At 42.6% G+C, this 25,997-nt stretch overlaps 2 protein-coding genes across 2 annotated transcripts in view; both read right to left on the reverse strand.

Annotated features, from left to right (window-relative positions):
• Nucleotides 1-1,681: 1,681 nt before the first annotated feature.
• On the reverse strand, nt 1,682-5,172 carry LOC112435269 (mariner Mos1 transposase). The gene is made up of 3 exons (XM_024803577.2): nt 4,663-5,172; nt 3,918-4,154; nt 1,682-3,531 (listed from the first exon to the last, which is right to left on the reverse strand). Exons 1-3 carry the CDS (start codon nt 4,676-4,678, stop codon nt 2,324-2,326), a joined length of 1,461 nt encoding a protein of 486 aa, XP_024659345.2. The 5' UTR covers nt 4,679-5,172; the 3' UTR covers nt 1,682-2,323.
• A 4,125-nt stretch (nt 5,173-9,297) lies between these two features.
• Nucleotides 9,298-25,997, reverse strand: part of htra1b (HtrA serine peptidase 1b) — a 30,851-nt gene continuing 14,151 nt past the window's right edge. Inside the window, exons 5-10 of the mRNA XM_004565201.4 lie at nt 16,507-16,701; nt 15,597-15,629; nt 15,106-15,220; nt 13,344-13,401; nt 10,944-11,039; nt 9,298-9,931 (exon numbers count right to left, since the gene is read on the reverse strand). Coding sequence (XP_004565258.2) covers nt 9,763-9,931; nt 10,944-11,039; nt 13,344-13,401; nt 15,106-15,220; nt 15,597-15,629; nt 16,507-16,701 — 666 coding nt within the window. The 3' untranslated portion in view covers nt 9,298-9,762. The remainder of the gene's footprint in view (nt 9,932-10,943; nt 11,040-13,343; nt 13,402-15,105; nt 15,221-15,596; nt 15,630-16,506; nt 16,702-25,997) is intronic.

A 25,997-nucleotide genomic window follows, 5' to 3' on the forward strand; every position in this document is an offset into this window, starting at 1 on the left:
TTAACACACGCCCAAAATTACTGACAACAATAGCTGAAGGAAAATGTTGCACAAGATGTTCCCAAAAGACAAAATCAAATTAGCCGATGTTTCCCGTCAGCGATTCCAGTAGCTGAGTCATAAATGGCTAAGAAACTAACCATGAAGGTCACTGAAAGGGCTCCACGCTAACCAAAGCTGCCGGTCCAGTCCAGGACAGATATAAAGGTCTGGTTCCCAAAGAGAAGGAAAAGAAATGGCGGGCGGACGCTGCCAAGGTATGCAGCAAACCACTGGCAGCTGCGAGCTGAGTCAGCAGAAGGGAAATGGGTCACAGATTACATAAGGAGGATGCCAAAGTAAAGAATGATGTGTGGATGTTGTCTTGGAAATGTGGAGGACAGACACTGAGTCAGCAGTGGAGAATGATGGGAAAAAATGTCTGCTAGTCGGTGCAAACCAGGTCTCTGGGTTTCACTGTGCTCTGGAGTTTAGACATTTTTGGTTATATGTTTGAATTTGAGCTTCTTTGGGGTTTTTCCTGCGTCTCCAGTGTTCAAGGTTTACACTTTTCTGTTTATTGTATTTTTAGGCTCATGTTTATTTGTTCCCTTTTAAATTCCAGTATGCTGTGGATCCCTGGGAATACTGAGTTTTGCTTTGTGTTTAATCGCTCAGTTTTGTAAGTTATCCTCTCTTTATTCTTCCTGCATCGTCAGTGTTTCGTGGTCAGCGGTAGTTTCTGGGCTCTGTGCTTTCTTGCTATCTTTTGGGTTATTTCCTCTTTTGCTTTGATAGTCGTCTCTTGTGGCTTTGACTTTTGCTACCCCTCTATTATTTTCCTGACTGACTTCACCTGTGTCCTATTTCCCTGAGCTGTTTCCCTTGTAGCCTTGTTCAGATTGTCTGGAGACATGGCCTGCAGATATAAAATGCTGGGATTCATTTGTGTCAAAGTTGGCTGATTGCTTGAGCTACTGGAGGTTTCTTCCTGTAAAAGGGAGTTTTTCCTTGCCCCCTATGTGCGCTTGCTAATAGGGGTCATATGATAGTTGGGGTTTCCTTTGTATTGTTTTAAGGTCTTTCCCTCACAATATAAAGGACCTTGAGGCAACAGTTGTTGTGATTTGGTACCACATGAAGAAAATCTCTGCATATGATTGTTCACATATGGGTATTTTCTGCCATGAGACCAGGTTACATGATACATTTGCTTATTTTTAAATGATTTTTCACACAGTTTAGAGGATTTAGTATCATCTTGCAAATAATATATAAAAGCTATTTTTATTTGTGTACAAAAAACAGAAAAGAAGTACTGACAGTAATTTAGGCTCTCATGTTAGAGCGGTGGTAAACAGCACTGCCTCGCAGTCACAGGGTCCGGGGTTTGTGTGGGCTCTGGGCATCCCACAGTCAAAAGACATGCTTGGATTAGAATACCTGGCAGTTCCAATATGAGTGTGAGAATGAATGGTTGTCTTTCTGTGTTGGTCCATCATGTTTCAGTTACGGTATGTTTTTTACTTTAGTCCAGTTTGGAGAGTTTTTTCCTCATTATGTGGAAGAAGAGTGTGAGGGGAGCAGGCACTTTCTTGCAAAATCTACCCTCTATTATATTCTATTACGTTCCCAGAGCCCAGCAAACTACAAACTAAAACTATGCTGTGTAAAATAAAGACTGAATGCAGTGACTTCCAAATCTCACAAATCCATATTTTTATTCACAAAAGAACCCAACAAAATACATCAAATGTTTGACCTGAGATGAAAAACATTCGCTCAGTTTGGCTTTTATGGCAGCAGCACATCTCAAAAAGGCTGCGAGAGGGACTCAAAATAAACAGCTGGAGGAAGTTTTTCATGACTAATTACAGCAACAGGTCAACAACATGACTGGAATAAAAAAACATTTCTCAAGTAAAGGTTCACCAGTCTGCAAAAAACAACAAGAAACATCTAAAAGTTGTGGAACAGTTTCAGAATAACTATCAATGTAAAACTGAAGACTTTGCCAATCTAAACATCACCACCACCTATCATCAAAAGATTCAGAGGATCTGGAGAATTAATATTGGATCGCTCTGATCATGACAATAAGACCCATCCTTCTCTTTTTTGTTGTTGCTCTGTTGTTATTTACATTTTATAAAGTGATCCAATTGTAAATATGCACATGCTGACATATTTACAACGGCAATGTACCACCTACCATTTTCACTCTACTTAAACAATAAAAAAAGTTATATGTAACAAGATCAAACATCAGTAAAAATGCATGCTAATGCAAAAAAAATAAAAATACAAAAAATATGAAACAAATATACAAAAATATGTATTCAATTCAAATCTGGCCACCATCAGCTGCAAAGCGGTTGCCTTGCACAGCAGCACACCACACCCAGCGCTGCTGCCACGCTCTGAAAGCTCTGCGGAAGTCCTCTTCTCCCAGTGAATCCAGTACTATCAGTGACGCATGCTGGAGCTCTTCCACTGTGTCAAAAAAATGTCCCCTCAACTTGGCGTTGATTTTGGGGAAGAGGAAGAAGTCGCAGGGGGCCAAATCTGGTGAGTGCTGTGGGTGAAGAATGAGATTTGTGTCGGTGTAGCAGAAATAATGGCACTCTTTCAGTGCGTCGTGGGCGGGTGTGTCGTCGTGATGGAGCAGCCAGTCGCCTTTCTGCCACAGTTCAGGTCGTTTGGCCTCGATGTTCTTCCTGAGACGCGTCATAACACTGAGGTAGAACGGAGCATCAACCGCCTGACCGTCGGGAACAACTTCCCGATGCACCACCCCGTGAATGTCAAAGAAGACGATGAGCTTGACCTTGAACTGGCTCCTTGTCGGATTCACCCTCCTTGCTTTTCCAGGCTTGCAGCCGTACACCCAGCTTTCATCGCCAGTTATGATCCGGGACATGAACGTTGGGTCATCTCGCGTCTGTTGACGGAGATCCTCGCAGGCTCGTAAACGATACTGCTTCAGCTCGGGAGTGAGTAGCCTGGGCACAAGCTTGTTAGCCACTTGGTGCAGGTTCAAAGTGGACGTCAGGATCGCCTGGACCGTTCCGAATGACACGTTGAGAATGGCAGAAATCTCCCTCAGAGAGATCCGGAAATCCTGGCGCACAAGTTGATCGATTTCTCGGATGTGCTTGGGAGTTGTGCTCGTGCTGGGTCGCCCTGACCTGATTTCATCATCGACGGATGTTCTGCCATTTTTGAAACGCAAATACCAATCCTTGCATCTTGATCGGCTCATTGCTTTGCTGCCGTAAACTTCCTGAAGCATTTTGAAGGTTTTCTTCACAGATATCTTGGTTTTCACGCAGAATTTGATTTTTTCTCTCTGTTCAAATTTGAGGCGTTGCAATGCATTGCGGGACGCAACACTGAATATTGGCATCGGAAAGGTTCTGGGAGCTGTTGCACGTGTGTCATCCTCCTGCAGTCCATCCTGGCCAATGCAGCGTTCCTGGAAGAAGTCCGAGTCTTCAATCGGGCTCCGTTCATGGGAAACCTCTTCTTTAATATCAAACAGATGATGGACACCTGCAAGGTACACACAGATGGATGAGCATATTTTAAAAAAGCCAAAATGCTGGGTGTATGGGGACACTGGTTTCCAGTATCCTGCAGAATGGACTCTAACCTAAAGCCCATCTCACAGAGTTACATCATCCAATCGAATCACAGCCAACTAAGTTAAAACGAAGAGAAACTAAAATAAAACAAATCAAATTAGTGAGGTGACTGTATTCAATGGATTTCATCACTTGTTCTTAAATCTCGCCCTAAAAATACCCTCCATATTTTAATAACATTACTGAAGTGAAACTAACAAAGCCACAACAGAAGCAGACAAAATATAAAACCTGATTCCTCACAGAGAAAAAATGTTGGTGCAGTTTCATAGTTCAATTTAATTTGTTTGTTACCTGAGCTGCAGGTCTGAGTCTCCTCCTCGTCCTTGTATTCATTTTTAACATGATGAAACAGTGAGTGCACTTTCTCTTCATTTTCACTCTTCACCGCAGCAGCAGCGAGCGGGAAATCAGTGATGTCAGCTTCCTCCTCCTCTTCCTTCTTTATGCTGAGGAGCTGTGAGACTTGCTGCTCCATATCAGGGCTCCAGTCATCTGGTTCTTCTTTGATTGGTAACAGCTGCTGAATATCTGAAAGGTACAAGCATCACAAATGTATGAGCAACAATGCAATGAGAAACAAAATTAAATTCTTCCGTGTGGCCCTGAAACACAATCAAAGTTTCTTTACTCATTAGGAAAATGAGTTCTCGCCGTTAGTTATCGTTTCGTACACTGACTGGAGCTTCAAACTGGACGTTTCTGTCATTAGCAAAGCCGCCTGCATGATGTTTCTTTGGTAAACACCAAGATACAGGACAAGATCACGTGTATGCTGATGGTTTGCATCACTTCATCTCAGCAACTATTAAAAATAAAATGTTTCTACTTTGTTTTAAAAAGAAGCCTTCAGAACAATATAAATGTTAAGGTTATTTCTGAACTTGGTAAGTTTTTTGGAAGAAAGGTTAGGTTAGGTCAGGAATAGATGATGATGAAAGCAGTGATAGAATTAAAAGAATCACTTTGTACATTTGTAATAAGAATGACTTAGTTTAGCGAACATCTAAGTGCTAAAAAGCAGGCAGCCAGGACTTACCCATGGTTGAAGACATCTTTCCTCTCGTCCTGCGGTTCAGACTGACTTCTGGTGACTTCTCAGGTTTTTAACCTCTCCTGATGCCTCAGAGTCGTTGACCCACCCATTCACCCTTTTGGGTTTGTTGGGTCAAGGTGTGAAATGCTCCGAGTCGTCTGGGATGCCCTGCAGGTATCTGATAAGAGGGGCAGGGTCCAGCTTCCTGGAACAATAACAGTTACTCCAGCATAACTGTCGTTACTTCTTTCACTCGTCTTTCACACCACAGCCGTGAACTGAAGGTGAACACTTAAATGTTAATGTAATCACTGGAACAAAGGTTCTTCTGCTAAAGATGCTGTTGAATCCATTTGTATCAGTGTCCTAGTTTCCAAATCTGCAGGGGGTTGAACGTAACTGGACATTACATTGAATGTAAATATTTCCTGTCCACTATAACTAGTCCAAGTACTAATGTGATTAAATCATTTACACAAAAGCAATATTTCATTTCCTCAGCTACGTGTTAATGTGAGCAGGAAGTTGTTTTAGACAACAGAATGAATGAAAACTCACCATCGTCTCTTGATCGACAGGTCAACCTTAAAAACCACCAACCTCTTGTGGTGCCTGATGTCACATGTGCTGATTAGAGCTTCTAAAAACATAATTGAATTAATCTGTTAAATAATTTTGAGAATTTGGGTCTACACTGTGCTGAAATGAGGCAACTGGACTTGAGTTTCTGAAGCCTTTCAACTCAGATCTCAAAGGCTCTACAGCTGGTGCAGGGCGGCAGTTAATCATCTGATTGGATCGTTGAGAGTCGTTGATTCTCTCATTTTGCCTTTGTGTTAAATTCTGACGCACCCAACAGCAGTGGGAGACATTAAAGGCACATGAGTGAAAGTTTATCAGGCCATAATGGTCCAGTTGTTGTGCTCTGATGTGTTTCTACATTCAGGTGCAGATGGAGTTTTGGGTCCTGACCTCAGCTGCTGGTTTTCCTTTGTTGCCAAGTCAAGTTTACTTTCAAGCACATTAAAAGAAACAGCACCCGTTAACCAAACCGTCCACAGTTAGACGAGTAAAAGACATTTAGGAAGATTTTAAAAGTGTCCAATGTTGTCCTGATGTGAAAGGCAGTTTGTTTCACACACTCAACAATGATCCTTCACCCTCAGTCAACAGGAAGCAACAATTCTGAGTAGCTGAAATGGGTTTATTTAATCATTAAGGAAAATGTGGTATCATTTTAATGTATATCAATCAAGTACATTTTACGCACCACTGTTTACAATCTTTACACACCACAAATACACAGAAGATTTACATGTACATACATTAAATTAGTTAAAGTCAGCAGTCACAGTATTTTAATGCACAGCATCTGCAGACCTTCTGATGACTTCTCAGGTTTTTAACCTCTCCTGATGCCTCAGAGTCGTTGACCCACCCATTCACCCTTTTGGGTTTGTTGGGTCAAGGTGTGAAATGCTCTGAGTCGTCTGGGACGCCCTGCAGGTATCTGATAAGAGGGGCAGGGTCCAGCTTCCTGGAACAATAACAGTTCTGATTGTCTCCTTATTTACAATAAATTCTGCTGCTGTCCAGCATCAACAATATTTCTGTGCAGTAATGTTAACACTACGATTAATCTGCTCATGATTACCGTTGGAAATTCTTTATATCTTAACAGATTCAATCATATATGTAACATTTGCAAACAGTAAACAAACATATGCCATGATTGCCCAAAAAACAGTATACATGAGACTATTTAGTTTTAACAACACAAAGAGTAAGACCTGTTGAAATTATCTCAATCAAACCTTCCAGTAACGTCAGGATAGCAGAGGTGTGTCTCGGAGCGACTTTATTCACAAAATAAATAATAATACCAGCTACCTCTTTACAATACAGGTGGACTCACGGCTTCCACCAAGTGACAGCGCCATCAAAGGAATTGTTACTATTTGTCTTTTGCATTGTGAAGATTTTTATCTTCAGTCAGTTTTGCAGGAATAAATCTGAGCAGAAACTGTAGACCTGTACACTTCACGCTATACTCTGTGCCATCAGTAAACACTGTCCTTATGAGTTTATGAGCTCAAATAACAGCTACAATTCTTATTAAATATACAAAGAAGTTGACTTTGTAAATTGGCCTCCTCATTAGACCCAAAAAGCAGGATCCAGTGGTTTTGGGTGGTCACTTGTCATGTGTGGTTTCAAAGCACCAAAATGGAGATGGCTTTATTTTGGGACGTCACAGATCACTATGTGGCATCCCTTTAGCTTTCTGCAAGTATAATATACAGCCTATGCTCAAATATTGACCTTTGTCCTCAGAGGCCAGAGAGAGGGAGGCAGAGTTGCCGATGGGCTCCTAGACTGTTGTAACATAAAAAGCCTCATTCACGAACCTCTTTTTCCAAATCAGTCTTTTGTTTGTAACTCGAGCCACAGTCCGGCGTCAGTTGGATTTTTAAGCCATCTGCACTCTGGAGGAAGAGCTCGGGAAAGGTTGGCCTTTTAGGCTGTCCTTCTCAGACACTTGTTGGAGTTTCTTCCAGCTGTTGTTGTTTAGTTGTGCGGGCTTCTCTCTCAGAGAAACTCCACCACTTTCTCCCAGATGCACCGTGAGATATTTGTTCTTCCTTATAAATATAGAACTGGGTGCATGACATTATGCAAGAGTGGACACAAGTGTGGGGATTTTGAATAAAACTGATTCAATAACACAAACGCAGTGTTAAGAATAAATATTCTGGTCATACATACCTGCCCATATTAGTGAACGAGACCCTCTGTCTTCTTTTCTGCTTCTTGTTCTAACTAAATCTGTATGTTTTTGAAAGTCTCCTCAGGCAACGAAACTCTTGTTATAATTTGTCATGTTAGGAAAAGTCTGTTTAAATAAGCTCCTATTGGTTTGTAAAGATAACAAAGTAAAGCTTGAAAAGTTTCCTGTTATGACAAGGAAGTGATGAAAATTCATCATGATGACGTAGCCTACGTAAGAGAAACTAAGGCTACGTTCACTCTGCAGGTCTTGATGCTCAATTCCGATTTTTTGATCAAATCCGATTTTTTTGTCTGCTCGTTCACACTACAAATAAAATGCGACAGCAAACGCGCTCTAGTGTGAACGCTCAAAGCGGCCCGCATGTGCTAAAGAAGACGTCACACACAGCGCGCTCTGTTTAGACCCAGAGCAAACTATATTGTTTGACTGATGGGCCTTAATATAAAGACTTCGGACTTTACGTTTCCCAATTTTTGCTTTAAGTTATTTTGTTATTGTTAGGTATTTTAGTACCATGGGAGCATTTACTGGATATTGTTTTATAGTGACATTATACAGGAAAACTCTGTCATTCAATAAGGCCCCTTTGTTTTAGTTATTTTTCTCTTTGACCCAAGAATTGATGTGTGAGAATCACAGGCTGGTACAAGGTTGAAATACCACAGAGATCACTCCCTCAGCTACATTAGTTTCTTAATCTTTTAGACGCCTGTTGAGGCCAAATGGTTTGTTTCAGATTTCACTAATGTAAGAACTCTTCGTTTTGTGCCTTGAAAATATGTCGCTGAGATAATCACAATTGTAGCTGAACTGATACACTACACAAAGGATGCTTCTTCACCCAAGGGCAGGAAGACGCTGCCTTATCTTGGTCTGTACTGGTTTAAACTGATAAATCTGCTGTCTCATGAATTTTATATAAACTGTTGTACTTGTGAATAAAGTTGAGTCACTTTGGGAAGACAATCTAAAGCAGTCTCTGTTTTCTTGTTCTCCCAAGCTGCTCCCGAGCTCGTACTAACACGCTGAATGGCATGCTTGAATATTACTTGAGAATATATTTGACTGTGTTACAGACTAAGGGACATTCTCTGCTGATAGACGTCCACGCCTCGGAGGAAGCCGATCCACGGATTAGGCCCTGGAAACCGTTTCCTTCAGTTATTTACATAATAATGTAGATAACCTAATAATTATCCTTATTGCTGTTTTAGAGGAGCGCTGCTTCAAAGGATAGTTGCAGATTATACAGTACATAAAATATACGTGAAAATAAAATGTTCACGTTTCCCCAACGTTGTCTTCCCAACAGTTTCAGTGACCTCTACACTGGATGGCCAGGAAGCGTTTGCGATGTCTTCTCCGGAGCTGATAATCGGTGTCTGTCTTGTGTCAGTGACGTAAAAGACGGATTTAATGCGACATGACCGTTCAAACAGCAGTCGCTTTCTAAAACATCTGATATGTATCGGATTCAGGACCACATACGAAAGTGACCCAGATCGGATTTGAAAATATCGGATTTGTGCCGTTCACACTGTCATACCATGATCGGATATGGGTCGCATAGGGTCCAAAAAATCGGATTTGATGCGCTTTCGCCTGCAGTGTGAACGTAGCCTAAGAGGAAGAGGAATACTCGGGGACTCCTTGGAGTTCAGGAACAGTTAAAATGTGAGAAAAAGCAAAAATGTTACACAAATTTCAAAGCCTGGCGTTCTTATTGAGATTGGCTGTGACTAATGTCAGCGGTTTCCCTCGATGCACCATTTGTAGTGAATATTTGTACAAATGTTGGGTAAATATAGGAAAATATAAATATAGAAAATCATGATTATTAATAAAGAGACTTTTTTAAAAATAATTTTATTCCCTTTTTTGAAAACATTGTCATCAAACACATACTGAAAAAAAACACTATTAAAAATATCCCACGGAGAACATACAGTACACAGTGATACTACGGAAACCTGCAGTAACCTCTTTGTAGCGACAGATGGTGTTAGTAGGATATAAAAGGTCTGTGAGGATGGAAAAGAGGAAAGATGAGAGCTAATATGAGCCGTACAATGACAGGGGTGAAGCATCAGATCCCAGAGTGACGAACCTCCGAAGGTGTGTCAGCATTATAAAAATGAAAGACGAGTAGCAGTACTAACAATTACAAATTCTAGGTGTGGCCCCAGACACACCCTAACATATTTGTTCTTTTTTTAAGTGTTCATGATTGGCTGAAAAACACTGAGAGCCAGCTCGAGATCGCGTGAGCGGTTAAGGTGTTGTGTTGAATGGTAGCTCAGTCAGCTGAGAGGTCAAGGGTCGACCTCCTCGGGGATGATGGTGAGGATGGCATCCTCGTTGCCTCGCCTCACCACCATTCGAAGCGTGTCGTCCCGCTTTATGGCAGCGCTGACGTCGCTGGCAGAGGTGATTCGTTCGCCGTTGATGCTGATGATGACATCACTCTCCTTCAGGCCGGCTCTGTTACAAAGAATGAAAAGAAAAGACGAGTTATTCTGGACTACCAAGAATAAAAAGGCATTCCTGACACACACCTCCATATTCCAGGGAAAGGATGAACTAAAGGGCTGCACAAGATCCAGTGTAATACAAAGAAGGATTATTTTGTACTGCAAATCATACAAAGCTGCTGTAGTAGAGTCCAAGAATAAAAATGTACAGATGGAAATGACACTGAAACCATGTATCTGTGTTTCTGCTCTCATAGAGATTATTAGCTGTGGTAGTGACTGAAAATATGAGACTGACAGTAGTGGAAATGAGCTTCCTCTACATCCTCTAAAGGGGTCTGAAGTCAGCCTAGAGAAAAGGTGGGGAGCTCACTTATTTGCGAGGAGCTGAAAGTAGAGCACCTAGTCCTCCACACCAAAAGGAGGCTAGTTGAGGTGGTTCGGATGCCTGCAAAGTGACAGTTAAACACAGAGGCTCTACTTTCAGAGCTGAAGCGATGCCAAAGAGAAACCCAGATCTGCGCAGCTATGACTGAAGCAGTTTGTCCTCCCTGCCAGAGCAAGCTGGACGCTCTGGGTGGGAAACACTCGTTTTTCTGTTTTGCTGCTGGCTTCCAGGATGTTTCCAAAAAGGAAAACAGCAGCTTTAAAATCAGAGGTGAACTCTCCATACCCCGCAGTCAGCACGATCAGAGGCTCCTCCTGAGTGCCGTCTATGTTCTGCATGAACCAAGCAGACAACAAGAAAACAAACTCTGCCTGCTGTTTCCTCAGGTGGGCCGCTGCGGTTTGCTTTCAGCATGCTTGAGTAGCAAAAACCGTCTGCAGAAGCATGTTTGTAACCACCCAGCGTGCACTCTTGTACCTGCTTTAACATACCAGAACCCCTCCGATGCCAAATGTGCCACTTGTGCCTTGGAAATAAAACTCTCTGGACAGAGAGCTATCCTGTCCATATCCTGAACTTTTATGCCCCGATGTGAACTTAGTAGACAGTGAACTGGGTGAAATGAAACACTCACGCCTCAGCTGGAGTTCTGCTGATGACTTCAATGACGTACGCCCCAGAAGTGACATCTGGGAAGTCTGACTGCCGCTCCTTCAGCTCCTTGGCCAGCCTGAGAAAAGAGGAGAAAACCAGTGAGAACATGAGCTTCTGCACCGAATGTTTTCAGCACGTCATTCTGATGCATTTGATTTATTCTGGGCTCTAAAACTTCACTCAGATTAGAAGTGACATCCTGAGGACAGGGCAAACTCTGAGAAGCTGCATCTTCAACAAAGCCGACGGTGATGAACTATGACCTGCATCATGCAGTCACTGTGTTCACCACCTTTCTGGAGCAAAATGTCTGAAATGACAGGCCCAGATTTAAATGTGTGTGGTGCCTGAACCACGCTGACTGTCAGCATAATTAAGGCCTGTCAGAAAGAGTATTTTATTCTGAAGTGCCCAAGGCTCCGTCAAGTATTCTGTGGTTTGTAAGCAAAAATAAAAGAGATTAACTGCCCCAAATATGATGAAGATGCTGCAAAATATGACACATGCAGCATTTTTCTCATTATGCTGATCGGCGAAAGGACATTTGGCATCTCCAGCCGGTTAAATGGTGCTCCAAACCAGCAGAAGTGTTGTGTAGCGTTTTATCTTCTCAGTCATAATAACATTTGTGTTGCAAGTCCTGATTCACAGCAGTCAGAATGGCATCTGTGCTTCACACTGCATTATCACTAAAACAGCATATTCCACCCTGGAGCCGTGTTGAGAGCATTAATCCCTCTGAAAATGTCTTTCACAAGAAATGGTCTCAAACCTGGGAGGTGTTTTCTAATTGTTGTGTGTTCAGAGCCGTTACTTCACACCAAGTTCTTTTAATACTTAAAATCAGTATGGTTGTATTTGAGTTTATGGGTAATTATGAGTTTTGATTCTTCTTTTCATTCTTTTTGAGTGATTCTGTGGAGGTTTGGGGCCTTGTTCTGATTGGATTATATCCCAGTGAGTCACTGATTGATTGTTTTCCCCTGATGTTACTGACCTCCTGCTCTTGCCTGGATCCCGTTTATTAGCTGCACTTTGCTAGCACTCTTTTTTGCCTTCAGAACTGCTCTTTGTGCCGAAGCTTCATCAAGGTGCTGAAAGATTTTGGTCCCTATTGACACGACAGCATCATTTAGCTGCTGCAGATGCACATCCATGATGTGAAGCTTCCTTTCCACCAAATCATGAGGATCTACTACAGGATTAAGTTTAGGTGGCTGTGGTGGCCATTTGAGTCTTTGTGACAAGGTGCTTTCTCCTGCTGGAAGCAACCATCAGAAGATGGTCCACTGTGGTTACACTGGGATGGACATCGTCCGTTTTCAGACCATTCTCTGTAAACATGGAGATGGTTGTGACAATCTGAATTATTCAGACCAGCATCCACGCCATGATCAAGGTCTCTGAAATCACCTTTCTTCCCCATTGTGATGCTCAGTTTGAGCTTCAGCAGGTCATACTGACCATGTGCAAACACCTAAATGCACGGAGCTGCTGTTACGACTGGCTGACTGTATATTCACATTAAGAAGGAGTTAAGCAGGTGTCCCCAACAAAGTGACAGGTGAGTGTATATCCCTTCCCTTTCTCAAACCTTCTTTTACACTCTCAAGTGTGCTCGTTGGAGTTTTGCACTCAGCCTTTTATGAATATTGATAAATTTCAGCTTTTGTGTTTTTTCTGGCTGTTTTATTTAAGGAAGCTCCAACATGTAAGGACTGATATACATCAGCCAACCGTGTCCCAATGTGCAGCAGCAGCATGTTTTCACTTGCAGCAGGCTTGACAGTGCATCACCACACGATAGGTTTGACATGAATAAAGCTGACTGATGATCACTCGAGGAGGTTACCTATTATCTTGGCTTCTTGCGCAGTGTTGTGAAATGTAGAAAAGTTGGTACTTGGATGGAGGGTGAAACTTGAAAAGCGTAAATGTGATGGCAGATCATTTTAAAAGTACCTGAGGGCATGTTTAAAATTAACAAGCTGTCATAAAGTGAGGGTTGTTTTGGTGATTTGGGGAGTTTCCTGCTGTGACTCTGGGCCAGCTTAGGCGGGTACTCTGACCCGAAGGCTGTGAACGCGGCCTGGCCCGGCTTACATTCCTGCTTAAAGCGATCATTTGGCAGCGGGTATCGAAAGCTAACGTCACCCTGTCGATATGATCACCGCCCTGATTATGTATGAAAGTCAGGATTGAGAAACATCCATTTTAGGGATCCAGGGAGCGTCAACAACACACTGAGTCGGGATTTAGATTTTCCAGGCTGCTCTCACAGAAATCAACACATTAAATAATCTTACAATTTAATCCTGTTTAAATGCAGTTTAGATGATTTTTCTGTGGATGTCAGAAGGTGAGGGAAGCTGGGACTTACGATGAAGTGAGACTCATCATTCTGACGCCGATGTATTTCTTCTTCTGTGGTGTTTTACCTGCAGAACATAACAACAAAAATACCCTTTATGTCCATGTTATGGTCAACATCATCATCCTCTTCTATCACGTTTATCTAGTTTTAAAATCAACAAGTCTAAAGTGAAGTGTGAAATGTTTAACAGGCAGCTTTGAAATCTATCTTTGCGTTTTAGCTACAGTACCGTAACGTAACGTAGCCATGCAAACGTCTCAGAGTTTCAGGTACAGGTACGAGTACTGGAGGTGGATGTGGCACAAGCCTGGAGCTTGTTTACTCTGGTCAGAGTCAGTTCATGAGTCTGTAAATGTGTGGCTTTTTCTCTTGATTTGGTTTCATTTCAAACAGAAAAACTGGAAGCAACCAAAAAACCAAAAAATGCATCACTGAAAACCACCATCAGTCTTCTTATTGGCTAAATCAGTCTGGGGTGAGAGAAATAAAGGTGCTGTGGTTTGGGTTCAAATCTCAAATCTGCTGACAGTTTGGTCACATCATGTTCTGGCCATGAGCGAACCACTCTGGAGTTACGTTTAGCTGAAAGGGTCTCAGTGCAGTTGTTTTGGTCTGCACCCGAGCATGATTACCGAAACAAACAAACTTCATCAAGGAGGAAAATAAACCGAGATTTATTTAACCGGGCGAAGCAGCTAAAATCCACAGAGCTCCACATGAAACTTTCTGGACTGGAAAAACAGATTTTAAGCTTTGTTTAAAAACTGTATTTAAGTCAATTTTAGATCCAGTTTAGGTATTTCAATCTAACGAGACAAAATCTGGGTTTTGTTTGTAATTTCAAAGCTAAATTGTAAAAAAATTGTCTCTTAGAGCGATAACAATAAGTGTTGATGCTCTCTGGGCATTTACTGGAGAAAACTTTCAGGGCTCTCATCTCCACCTGGGATAGGTGGGCGTCAAAATAAGTTATAACACATGGTCTCCTTTTACCCACATTTAATCCTAGGCTCATCCTCTAGCTGTGGTTCCCGATACTCTCCTGTTTATTGTCTCTTTCCTCTCGCCTCTTAAATACTGAGCCTGGTTCTACTTTCTTCCTGTTAAAAGGCAGTTTGTCCTTCCCACTGTCAGCTAATGCTTGCTCGTGGGGGCGTGTTGTGCGTGCTTGTGCATTGTAATGAAAATTCTTCACGGACAAGCTTGAGCAGCCACAAAAAACACGCAGGCACATGGACGTCCACACGCTCTCACCAAATGATGACAGAACTGCTGTGATTTGATGCCATTTAAATAAACTTGGATTCAATTTAGAAGTAATGAGTGATTACTGCAGCGGAAAAACTGAGAGAAACCTTAACCCTTATATCACATGACAAAACTTTAGTTCATGAAGAAGTGTTTCCTTGTAAATCTGAGCTGAAAATGTAGTTTTAAAAAATCTGATTTGAGGTGTGAACGTTTATTTTGATAAGGAATGACCTCAATATTCCTAATATGACTTAATGTTACTGCATGCTCACAGCAGTTAGGAATTTCTGTTCATCTGTGTTGAGCTTTTATTGCCTTTTAAACTGCACGGGTCTTTCTCTATAACTTAAAGAGACATTTGTCTACTTTTTGTAAATTATGTCTGGATCCATTTTTTAAACGCACAGCTTTGTGTGAGTGTTCGAGCATGTGAGACTTGTGCCACGTTGTCTTGCTCTCTTTGGCCTCGTCTGCTCCGTCTCTCTGACATCAGCTCCGTGATAACACTGCTACAAACCTTTAGCTTGTCTGTCGTGTGACTCTGCCAGGAACTGTCTGATCTTGTCCGAGGGGATGGCAAAGGAGATTCCTGCTGTGACCTTCAGAGTGTTGATGCCGATCACCTCCCCATCCTGCAGCACACACACAGGAACAAACTTTAATTTGCCAGCGTTTCTCAGTAAAAGCCAGAGTCCCACATGAAGCTTGTGAAACAGCCAATCTGACGCCTCTTTTTTTTCTGTGGCTGACTGAAAACAAGCTTCTAATCAGAGTCAGCTGTGGACCGGGACCCTGCGCCAAGCGTTACCTAAACTCTTTATTTACCTTTCCTAATAAGGACTTTATGCTTCTTGGTCTTTATTTATATGAGGTTATGTATTTCTCCGTTTTGCAACACGTGGATGTGGTCCAAGTAAAGGCAGAGCTCAGTTTCTGCTTCACAGATATCATTCTTAATGATACGGATACAGCTCAAACAGGTCATCTCACTTTTTCTCCTTCACTTACCAGATTGACTAGTGGTCCTCCAGAGTTGCCGTACTGCAAGAAAACAAACAAGCAAACAGTTAACGTGAATTCAGTGAATATTATTAAAACAATTATTTAATGCTTTACCCATTGAAAGCTTACTAGGAGAAACTTTTGCAGCTCTTTTTCTGAGCTGAGCGGTTTCTGTCATATTTCAGACCTGCTCATAGAACAAAACGACCGGGTGTGCATCGGAGGATGCTGAGGGTGGCCTCTTCCTATCCAGCAACCCTCCTATTGCAATGGTTATCAAAATGCATCCTTGTTGACACATATTGAGGTGTCAAAATTCATCATTAAGGGCGCAGGGGAGGTCTTCATATATCGTCTTTATGGGGGAAAGAGTTAAGAGCGACCTCCATGGCTGAAAAAATGACGAAAACATAGAAGCTTTGGAAAGTGCACTTCCACTAGTGGCCACTTGAGGCAACATTATCCGCCGTTTCTGAAGAGCTGTGAAGCCTCAGGACTAGTGTTTCTTTTACTGTGGCCATCATGTGACGAGAGGGGCGGGTCAAAATGTGAAACCATATCACAGATGATCCCTCACTCTGAAACATGGTATGACCAAGACTGTATGACAGCATGACCCAATGAATGACCGAGCTCATAAAGTTAGCAGTAACTGTATACAGAGGTTAGGCTAACGTGCCATTTTCCCATAGACTTCTATAGGACCAGAGATCCTTTGCAACTATCGCCATCTGGTGGCCCTCAGGTGGAATGCATGATTTTAGGCACTTCGGCACTGGTAACAGTTAATTTCTTCCTTACATGTATAGTATATAAATATGTCTCCCTTTTTGAAATTATTCTAACACTTAAATTTGAATTATTAGAGGTGTTTTTCAGACTTGATAAGACCCACACACTTTGTCCCTTCCCTTACATTGATGATGGCATCAGTCTGGATGTAATCCATGTCTGAGTTGCGCAGGCCAAGTTCTTTGCCTCCCCTTTGGGTGGTGCTGACGATGCCGGTGGTGACGGTGTTCTGCAGGGAGAACGGGCTGCCTATCGCGACCACAAACTCACCGGGACGAAGGTCTGCCGAGCGACCGAGCAGCAGCACCGGCAGCTTCATCTGTTGCAACAAAGAGAAGAGAGGGACAGGACACAGAGTGAGACACCACACATGCGAATCAGTTGATCGAACAGAAGGAAGAGGTTATTTCTGTGCTGGTCTTGGTGCACAAAGCTACATTAGATTTGTTTAAAGTCTTCTTTTACATGTCTTTCTTCTAAATTGGGCAAAGAAAACAGAAAGTGAAACAAATGATCCGAGGTTTTCCTGGCTCAGAAGGGTGACAGCTCTGATCCTCTTACTGTAAAAATCACTGAGTGTCTTTCTTTGTTTGACAGAAACCTGCATTTTCCATTTTCTTTCTCTAGTCATTGGATTATCAGAAATGACTACGACTGACCCCATTTAACAAGAAGTAAACAGTTTCACTTCAACGCTGCTGAACATGACAAACGCCTCCATGTGGGAAAAACCTTGATGGTGCACCATGATTGAAGGAACAGCAGCCCAGTTACCACACACACACACACACACACACACACACACGTAAACAGCAGTTTATTCTCTTTAGGCCTGTGGAGACAGACGTGCGTTTCCTGTGGACAGCTGACTCAGCTCTCTCACTCCGACGAAGCCTCCTCTTAACCCCAAAACCCAAACTCTTAAATACAAATCACCATTTCAGTCGTGCAGCCTCATTGCCCCTGAGGATCACCGCTCTCTTCCAGTTAAACCTCAAACTGTAACAAGTATTTAGTTATTCAGCCCTACAGTTGAGGACTGAGGTTCATTCAGTAGTTCTCTGTAGCTGTCATTCTGGTACATCATGCCTGCAAAGTTCACCTTATTCACCTTAATACATCTGACATGTGTAAAAACGTTAGATGATTCTCTTATTCTCTAATATATCTTTTAAGGAGGTTTGCCAGTTAACAGTTATAATCCTTAAAGGCAGTTATTGTATATTCCTGTGTTGCAAATTGATGTAAACCTTACAAAACCAAACCGAGCATCAGACTATGACAAAACAACAGTTATGACCTAATGTTCAACAGTATTGCGTTAATGAGGTGCAAACTGAAGTTGAACTAGGACCAGGTTGTACTTTAGTCGAATACCAGTTTGTACCACTAGGCGGTGCACTGAGTCTGTGGACTTAACCAGTTAAGCCATGGAGACTAAACTACAATGGCGGCCAGAAAAAGGCAAAACATTGTGAAGAAATGAATATGAAAGAAATATTAGAAGTAAAAACAGAACTTTAGCATATTTTAAAACAGCACATTTTTTCAGCTTAAATGCAGCCCCCTGCTGGAGTAACTTTAGTTAGATTTTCCTCTTTGGAGCTACACCTCTTAGTTTGGCTTTTAGTGACTACGCCCCCAACTTCACCCTCAGCATCACTAACACCACTGACCATCATCATCCATTTTTCTTGAAAGAAATAAGCTTCTTCACCTCTCCAAAAAAAAACCAAAACCTGGACTTTGATTAAGATGGCCAACAGAAAAGGCAAAGTGTCGTCTTAAAGGAAAATATTAAATATTTCCAGACAGTTGTTACGTAATAGGAGCAGTACTCGTGGGGGTTCCACAAGGTTCAGTTTTGGGACCACTACTCATTTGCCTGTACATTAATGAGTTGCTTCACAGAGGCAGAGAGCATGTGCTGAAAACACTACAAACACAGCACTTTTATAAGGTGCTGATCATGAAACACACTTCACTTCAGTTTGTGTTAAATCATGAAACACACTGTTCCTGATCTTAATCTTTCTTTTAAAGAGTGACATGAAGTTCTGCTAAAACTGTCTTCCATAAAGGCAGGCTGGTGTCCATATTCTATTCCTCGGCACAGTTTCCACATCATTTTCCATCATATCGATCGATTCCCACCAACATACGGCAGTACTACTGGCTGATGCTTTATTGCCACATGTACAACTGCAAAAAATAAAAATAATAAAATAATATGATCGAGCTCAGGCTGCCAAAAAAGTTAAGTCACACTGCTGTGTTATTAAAGCACAAGTGTGAGGTGATTTTTAGAGTTCGAACAAATTGCTGGGATGCGAATCGAGGCTGAAAATGAATCCAGTTGGATGCAGGTTGCACTTCTGATTAGCTGGCTCCTAAATTTGAGTTTTTCCATCCTCGTTACTGCAGTTTAGCAAAAGAAAAGCTGAGTGCACCTTTCTCCTACTGGAAATGCAAAGTTTATTTTGCCAGTGAAAGTGAACTGTTTGGACTTTTATGAGTAATAATTTGTTTAAATGCACTTTAATAGATTCTTATTACTCCCCGACTTACTCAGTGTCGCTCTCTCCTCCTCCTCTGTTGGTCTTTTCATTAAATCCAGGAAACATTCAGACTGAGCGCACGCACATGCACACACACACACACACACACACACACACACACACACACACACACACACACACACACACACACACACACACACACACTAAGGCTAAATATTCAATTCACTTTTATGTCCATTGTGCCAAATCACAACATCTCAGGGAAGCTTAAAGTTCAGGACCTTAAAGTTTCATTGAGGAAAACACAATGAAACAAGGAAAATGACACTTAGATGTTTGACCTTAATGTTACAAGACGAGTTTGCATGTTCTCCCCGTGTTTGTGTGGGTTCCCTCCGGGTACTCCGGCTTCCTCCCACCGTCCAAAGACATGCAGCTTGTGGGGATAGGTTAATTGGATAATCCAAATTGTCACTAGGTGTGAATGTGAGTGTGAATGGTTGTCTGTCCCTGTGTGTTGGCCCTGCGACAGACTGGCGACCTGTCCAGGGTGTACCCCGCCTCTCGCCCTACGACAGCTGGGATAGGCTCCAGCGCCCCCCGCGACCCTGAAAAGGATAAGCGGAAGCGAATGGATGGATGGATGGTTACAAGACTAATACGTGAGACACCGCCTCCTTACACTGTGAATTTCTTCATATTCATAAAAGGCAAAAAAGGGTGGTCTCCTTCCATCTTTGGTATACTCGCTGTTCAAAAACTGCAACACAATGTTGGCATCTCATGCACAGAGTCGCACTGCTGCAAACACTGCTCACACTCCCCCAGAGGAGATGCTGGGCTGATCTCGACAGGCGATGACTTAATGTCCAAAAGAACGACTGATTTGAACCCAGTTCCAACTGCTTGACTCACACTGACCACCCAGAGCATTTTCCCCCCTGAACTTCTCACCTTCTCCATCCTTAAAGTTTATTTTTTACATGAAGGTCATCATTAGAGACTACATCCCTCTTATATACAGTTTATCTGATATGGAGAGCCATACAGCCTTGCAGACTGACGCCACAAGCTTCATTCCTGGGCGAACTCCTCTTCCTTCCATGCACATAATTCTTATCTAGAGGCATGCAGTTGGTTTTCAGATATGCTGATATCACCTAAAGCTCAACACGGGTTTTACCGAGAATTTGTCTTCTGAGGCGAAGGCATGTCAGCACTGTGGTGATGCCAAGTGGAATCTGGGTTTAACCTTATCTGACAAACTGCTGTCCTCTGCAAATATCACAGCAGAGACCTCTTGTGCTTGTGTGGTGCTCCTGTAGCACATCCGAGCCGAAATCTAACCGTAAAACAACCCAAACCTCACCATCAAACTGCAAGGCCGATATTCTGCTGGAGAAGAGGGACATCACTGGGTCACAAGGTACCTGAAAACATAATTTTTCTGCCTATAAAAATATTTATAGATTTATAACGAATAAAAAATCCAAACTTTAAAATTGGCTATTAAAGACAGTGTAGCTTCATGTTGTTCATTGACTCGGTGTTCAATTCCCACCTTCTTCGATGCATTTAAAATCCTAAGAACCTTTGGCTCCAGCCCGCAGCAGTCTGGAGGCCAACCCTCCGTGAACTGCCCGCTGGCCCACTTCACGCCGTCCTACTAACCTACTTCAGCCCCACATGGATGACGTGGAACAGAAAAACTGAGACATAAAGCAGTCATGATGTTCGGACCCAACTTTTATCAACACCACACTCCACCAAGCATGACAAATGTCTGTTTCTCTGTAAGTGTGTGTGTGTGGTTTGTTTTGCTGCTGACAGACACATGTGTTGCCAATTTCCTCCGTTAAGTAACAAGCCTGAAGGCTCTGACCCACTTTTGCTTAAGGTTTTGTAAGCGAGAGAGTGACACAGAAAAACTCTGAAGGGAGAGAGTGAAGGAGGGACAAGGTGAGAAGGAGGGCAGAAAGGAATGAAGGGTAGATGAAAAACAGAAAGGATGGAAGCAGATGTGACAGATGTGGAGGCATCTCAGCTCGAGCAGAAACTGGGCGTGCAGTGAAAGCTTGCCCGAAAGCACAGGTATGATCGACACATTTGTACATGACTGCTGCCCGGGCCCGTGGATGCTGGCAGGTGAGGAAACAAAAAAAAAAGTGAAACCTGAAACAGAAGCCAAGTGTGAGATCGAAATCTGTTCTTTATGTCAGTCTCCCTGCTCACCCAGATCAGTGAAGGCACACAGTGCTTGAAATGAGCTTGAAAAGTGTATAAATTCTATAAAATACCAAATTTTGCACAAATCAAATTATTTAAATCATTAAAAAATTCTTAGTAGCACATGTAAAAATATCATTCACTGTTACAGATGTTGTTTTACTCTATTATTTGTTAATGTTCACAGTATTTGTATTGTAAAACTGTTATTGTGCTTTTGTATGAATGCATTTCATATGAATGCAAGAGCACACCCTTTTCACATTCTTTTTAGTTGAATCTATGAAAAATGCCAGACATAACACCGTTAAGTTGTATTTGGGTGCCAAGAAGGTGATTCACAAAGTGCTATTAGCCAAAAATGTAGCATTTCTTGGCACAGGGTGCAGCGTGCTCTTAAAAAAAGTTGACTAAACTGGACGAGTGAGGACAAAAGAAGAATTGTCAGGCCTGGAAGAAAAATGTACAGCAGATGAACAGTATCTGAATGTCACGACGTTAAGAAATAAGAAAAAAACAGCAAAGACCTGACACATCTGGAGCTCCCGCTGATCGATCTGCTGTTCACTGAAGTCTGATCAGAGTGACCTCAGGGAGGGGCGTCTGTCAGGAAGCTATTCACAAGGAAGGCAAACAGGGAGAAATGGGGAACGGGTCTGATGCAGTTATGAATCCAAATGTGATGTTTTTGGTTCAAATCATCACAGAGGCCACGAGAGAGGTACAACAGTGTCTACAGCCAACTGTAAAACAGGAAGCTCTGCCATTGTTTGCATCTCAGCCAGTGGAGCTGATCTTGCAAAAATTAATGGAAAAGTTGGAAAAGTGTGGTCAAAGGATCTGATTGACAGCAGACGTCAGTGTGGGATCATCTCGACAGCTGACGTGACTGAAATAGGAATAAACAAAGTGACGACTGGATTTCTCAACACAACCTGATATTTAAACTTCTCAGTATTTATGCTTTAAAGGTACATTTTGTAAAAGCTCTCTGCAAAATGCAGTGAACACCACAAGGTGGCAGCAGAAAAATTCAGTGTAGTTGTTCACTTATTTCCTTTTCTTTGTTGCTTGAAACTAACGTGCATTTAAACCGGCGACCCAAATACCTGAAAACGTAAACAACAGAATGCTAAAATAATGAATCCCAACAGGAATCTGTGGGCATTATTCCAATGAGGTCCCCATAAACAAACACACACGCTAACGCACTCGCTGTCAAACATATACAGACATAAACAATGTGAGTCAGGTTATGAAAGGATTCGTTCAGCTGTTCTAATCAGACCTTTAAACCACAAACAGCTCGAAACATCTGAAGCCACCATCCAACGCACCGCCCACCGAGCTCCGCCCACCAGGAAAATGACCGTGTTCACCCCTCTGTGGTTTTTAGGATGACGGCGCGCTGTCCGGGCTGAGATTACAAAGTCAACGGGCCGGGGTCGGTATTAATTTAAGAGACAGCGACACAGCGGAGAGCGAGACGAACCACAACAAGCAAGACAGCAGCGGTTCGGTTCATCCCTTTAATCCTCTGCTGTCATCATCAGCCCTCTCCTTTTCATTATCCGTCACTGCTTCCTCTGCTTTTCGTGTGTTGCTCAGTCTTTGAGGAGGATCTGCTCTGTTTTTCCTCATTTTCTGTCAGAAATGACGGAAATCTTCTGCAACAGTGGTGGATGGACAAAGTTTCCAAAAGTAATTCCTGTAACCCAGAAGTTCAAACTCCTCAAAACACTAAACTTCACATATGTCTGTGAAGGTTCTCAGACCCCCTGGACCCCCATCAGGGGGTCCTTTTGTCCCTCTGTGGGGGGGAAACTCCCACTAGGTTTAAATCTGGGACTCCCCACCATTTGACCTTAGAACTGAAGAAGCTTCTTAGATGAGAGGTGAAACGTCTTCAAGCAACTTAAAGAAGTCCAGACGCTTTTCTTTGCAAGCTCCTTTGACTAAACTTCACAGTTTTTCTACTGTTGGCAAACATGGTCATCTCAGGCACATCAGTCCCACCCACCAGCTGTTCAAACTTTCTGCTTATGAGGGGCAACCAATCAGAGGAAAGTGGACTGAAGTCAAAGACATCTAAAATAAGCAGAATACAAATGAGCGGCTGCTAGATAAAGAAGGATTATTTCAAACTGTGAATCATGCAAAGCTACTGTAGTGGAGTCATGAGCAAAAGTAAGCTGGACATGAGCAGAATCAGTCCCTGTTAAGAAAACTATTGTTGTTGTGTATGAAGAAATGGACCAGAGAATTTAAATAAGTAAAGACCTTCCAACATTAGAGAAGCCCAACAATTAGACGAGCCCCGATCAGCAGCGCATGGTGATGGTGGGCAGGAAGAAGTCCTTTGTAAGACCGCTCCTGACTGAGACCACCCTGCCTCTTACTCTGATAAAGGTTAATACAACATGTCACAGTATGAAAAGTGTAGCTGAAGTATAAATATGGAGCAGTTTGACCCAGTTTGTCTCAGCGCCCTGACATCTCACGAACATGTAAAACAAATAAAACATCATCTTTTCCTTGTGTTCTCCTTTTGTCTCTCGCTCCTCTCATCTCTCACTCTCTCTTGTCTTTCATGCAGGGCACAGACAGACCTTTCAACTGTTGAATTAAACAAACAGAGCAGAGATTTGCCAACTTTTTGAGGAATTCACCGAGGGGATAAAGCCTGTGAAGGAAAAATAACACCAGAGAATTCAAACCTCGTAATTAATGACATGAAGCAATGGTGTCAGCAGAATTCCGGCAGATCTCTGTAACCCTAAAATGATCTCTCTCCCTCTCTCACATTAACTCCTTATTATCACCACTTCATCTGATGTATCTTATATGCTAAGCTTGGAGTGTTTACAGTGGCGCTGTTGGTGCCGTGTTATTAACAGAACAGATCAAATCTGCCTTCGGCCTTCAGACGTCCTGGACTGTTAAAGCTGATCATTTCCCGTAAGCTGCTTGTGGGCACGTGTCAGGGAAAATGATCAGTGTTGGACTGAGGTGGAATATCACCGCGAGGCTTCATTAAAAACAACACCCAGTAGCTCCTGTCTGCACATGCTTCCATGATGCATACCTGAGAGGCAACACAGATTCTTATGAAACTATATAAACTTAAGATTCAAATGCAAATCTGTCTCCACTGAGCTGAAACCTGAACGTTTCTGGATTCTTCTGCACGCTACTCGATATTTTTCTGATCAGATTTATCAGTAAAAACAAGCTGATAAAGCCTCTGATGTTCATTTCCAGCTCACTGCTTCACTGGACACGAACCCCGCTCGCTCAAAGACACGACCACTCACTGCCCGAATCACACACACACAGGGAACATCTGATTCACATAATGCTTTCCCTAGCCCATTACCCTAAACCTCACCATAACTTAATTGTAACCCTGTCACTAAAACCACATCTCAAAAATGCCTTCAAACTTGTTGGGACCAGGATTTTGGTCCCCACAAAGACATGAATACACACACGTGCTTCTAGTCACCTTTGCTGAAACAGTGCTGCAAATTATGTGATGTTCCTAAACCCCGTGAGTTTGTGCATCTTCACACAGAGTGCGCACACAGAGACACACACCCCGCCGACGGCCAAACACGCCACTTGAAACCACCACCGTCTCCTTCTGACGGGCAAAACGTGACGTCACATCCTACGGTGATGGTGTCTCTGTGCGGAGCTTTATCACGTAAGTGTGAAGAACTGGAACACGTAACTGGATTCAGGCTTTTTTCTGGGAATAAAGTCCAATCATGTCTCACTCTGAAAGCTGCAAAGCTGAAACGCCAGAATAAACTGGTGAAACCTCTGAGTACTCATAAGGCTTTACACTACCCTGCTTAATTTCACGAGATTTCGTGGTTAAGCTCTAAATTGTGTCACATTCAGCAGCCCTCAAATCTGGAAATGAGTTTGCAGTTTCTGCACTTCCTGTTCGCTCATCGTAAAGTCAGCTGCACCATCAGTTTCAGGGTCCCAGTCGTACTCGTGTTTAAAGCTTCCTGAAACTTCCTGCACGCACCTGACCTTTGGAGGTCTAAACGTCTAACAGACCACAGAGCAGAGACCGTGTGCCAGAGTTTGTTTTGGACTTTACATGCAGATTGATTTGCTTTGACTACAAGAAAGAAGTCGATGGAATGGTTCACATTGTTTCAGCTCTACAAGTGATTTCAAACCCACGGCCTGAGGATGTAAAGTCCCATTCCAGGGTTTTGCAACAATCTTGTCGTCTTTGGCTTCCTCTTGATTGTCTTCACCTGTGTCTAATTGTCAGTTAGACCTCAGTGTGTATATACTGTATACCAGGGGTCCCCAATCCCAGTCCACGAGGGCCGGTGTCCCTGCAGGTTTTAGGTGTGTCCTTGATCCATCACAGCTGATTTAAATGGATAAATTACCTTCTCAACATGTCTTGAAGTTCTCCAGAGGCCTGTTAAAGAACTAATCATGTGATTCAGGTGTGTTGACCCAGGGTGAGATCTAAAACCTGCAGGGACACCGGCCCTGCAGGTTTTAGATCTCCCGCGGACCGGGAGAGTATACCCTGCTGTATACTCTCAATCACAGTGTCTGTTTAGTGCTGTTTATCTCCTTTATCAGGCTGTCGGGCATTAAGCTTTAATGTTTAAAGTTTCTGAGCTCCCAGTGTGTTAGAAATAAACAGCACCACACAGCACACATGTGATAAAATTAATTAACTCCAGCTCAAAATGTTTAAGAACCTCGTCTTATTTGCAAAAGCGTTGTGGTTTTTTTTGTTCTTTGGAAAAAAATTTCACCATGTTGCCATCCTCACCTGATAAGGCAGGGGTCGGCAACTCCAGGCTTGGGGACGGTGTCCTGCACGTTT

Source organism: Maylandia zebra, linkage group LG8, assembly GCF_041146795.1.
Source record: "Maylandia zebra isolate NMK-2024a linkage group LG8, Mzebra_GT3a, whole genome shotgun sequence".
NCBI classification, from domain to species: Eukaryota; Metazoa; Chordata; class Actinopteri; order Cichliformes; family Cichlidae; genus Maylandia; species Maylandia zebra.

Excerpts from the sequence above, each read along its gene's own strand:
- LOC112435269 (XM_024803577.2), bottom strand. Across the intron at positions 3,532-3,917 it reads GACTCAGACCTGCAGCTCAG|GTGTCCATCATCTGTTTGAT; the intron begins GTAACAAACAAA and ends TGTACCTTGCAG.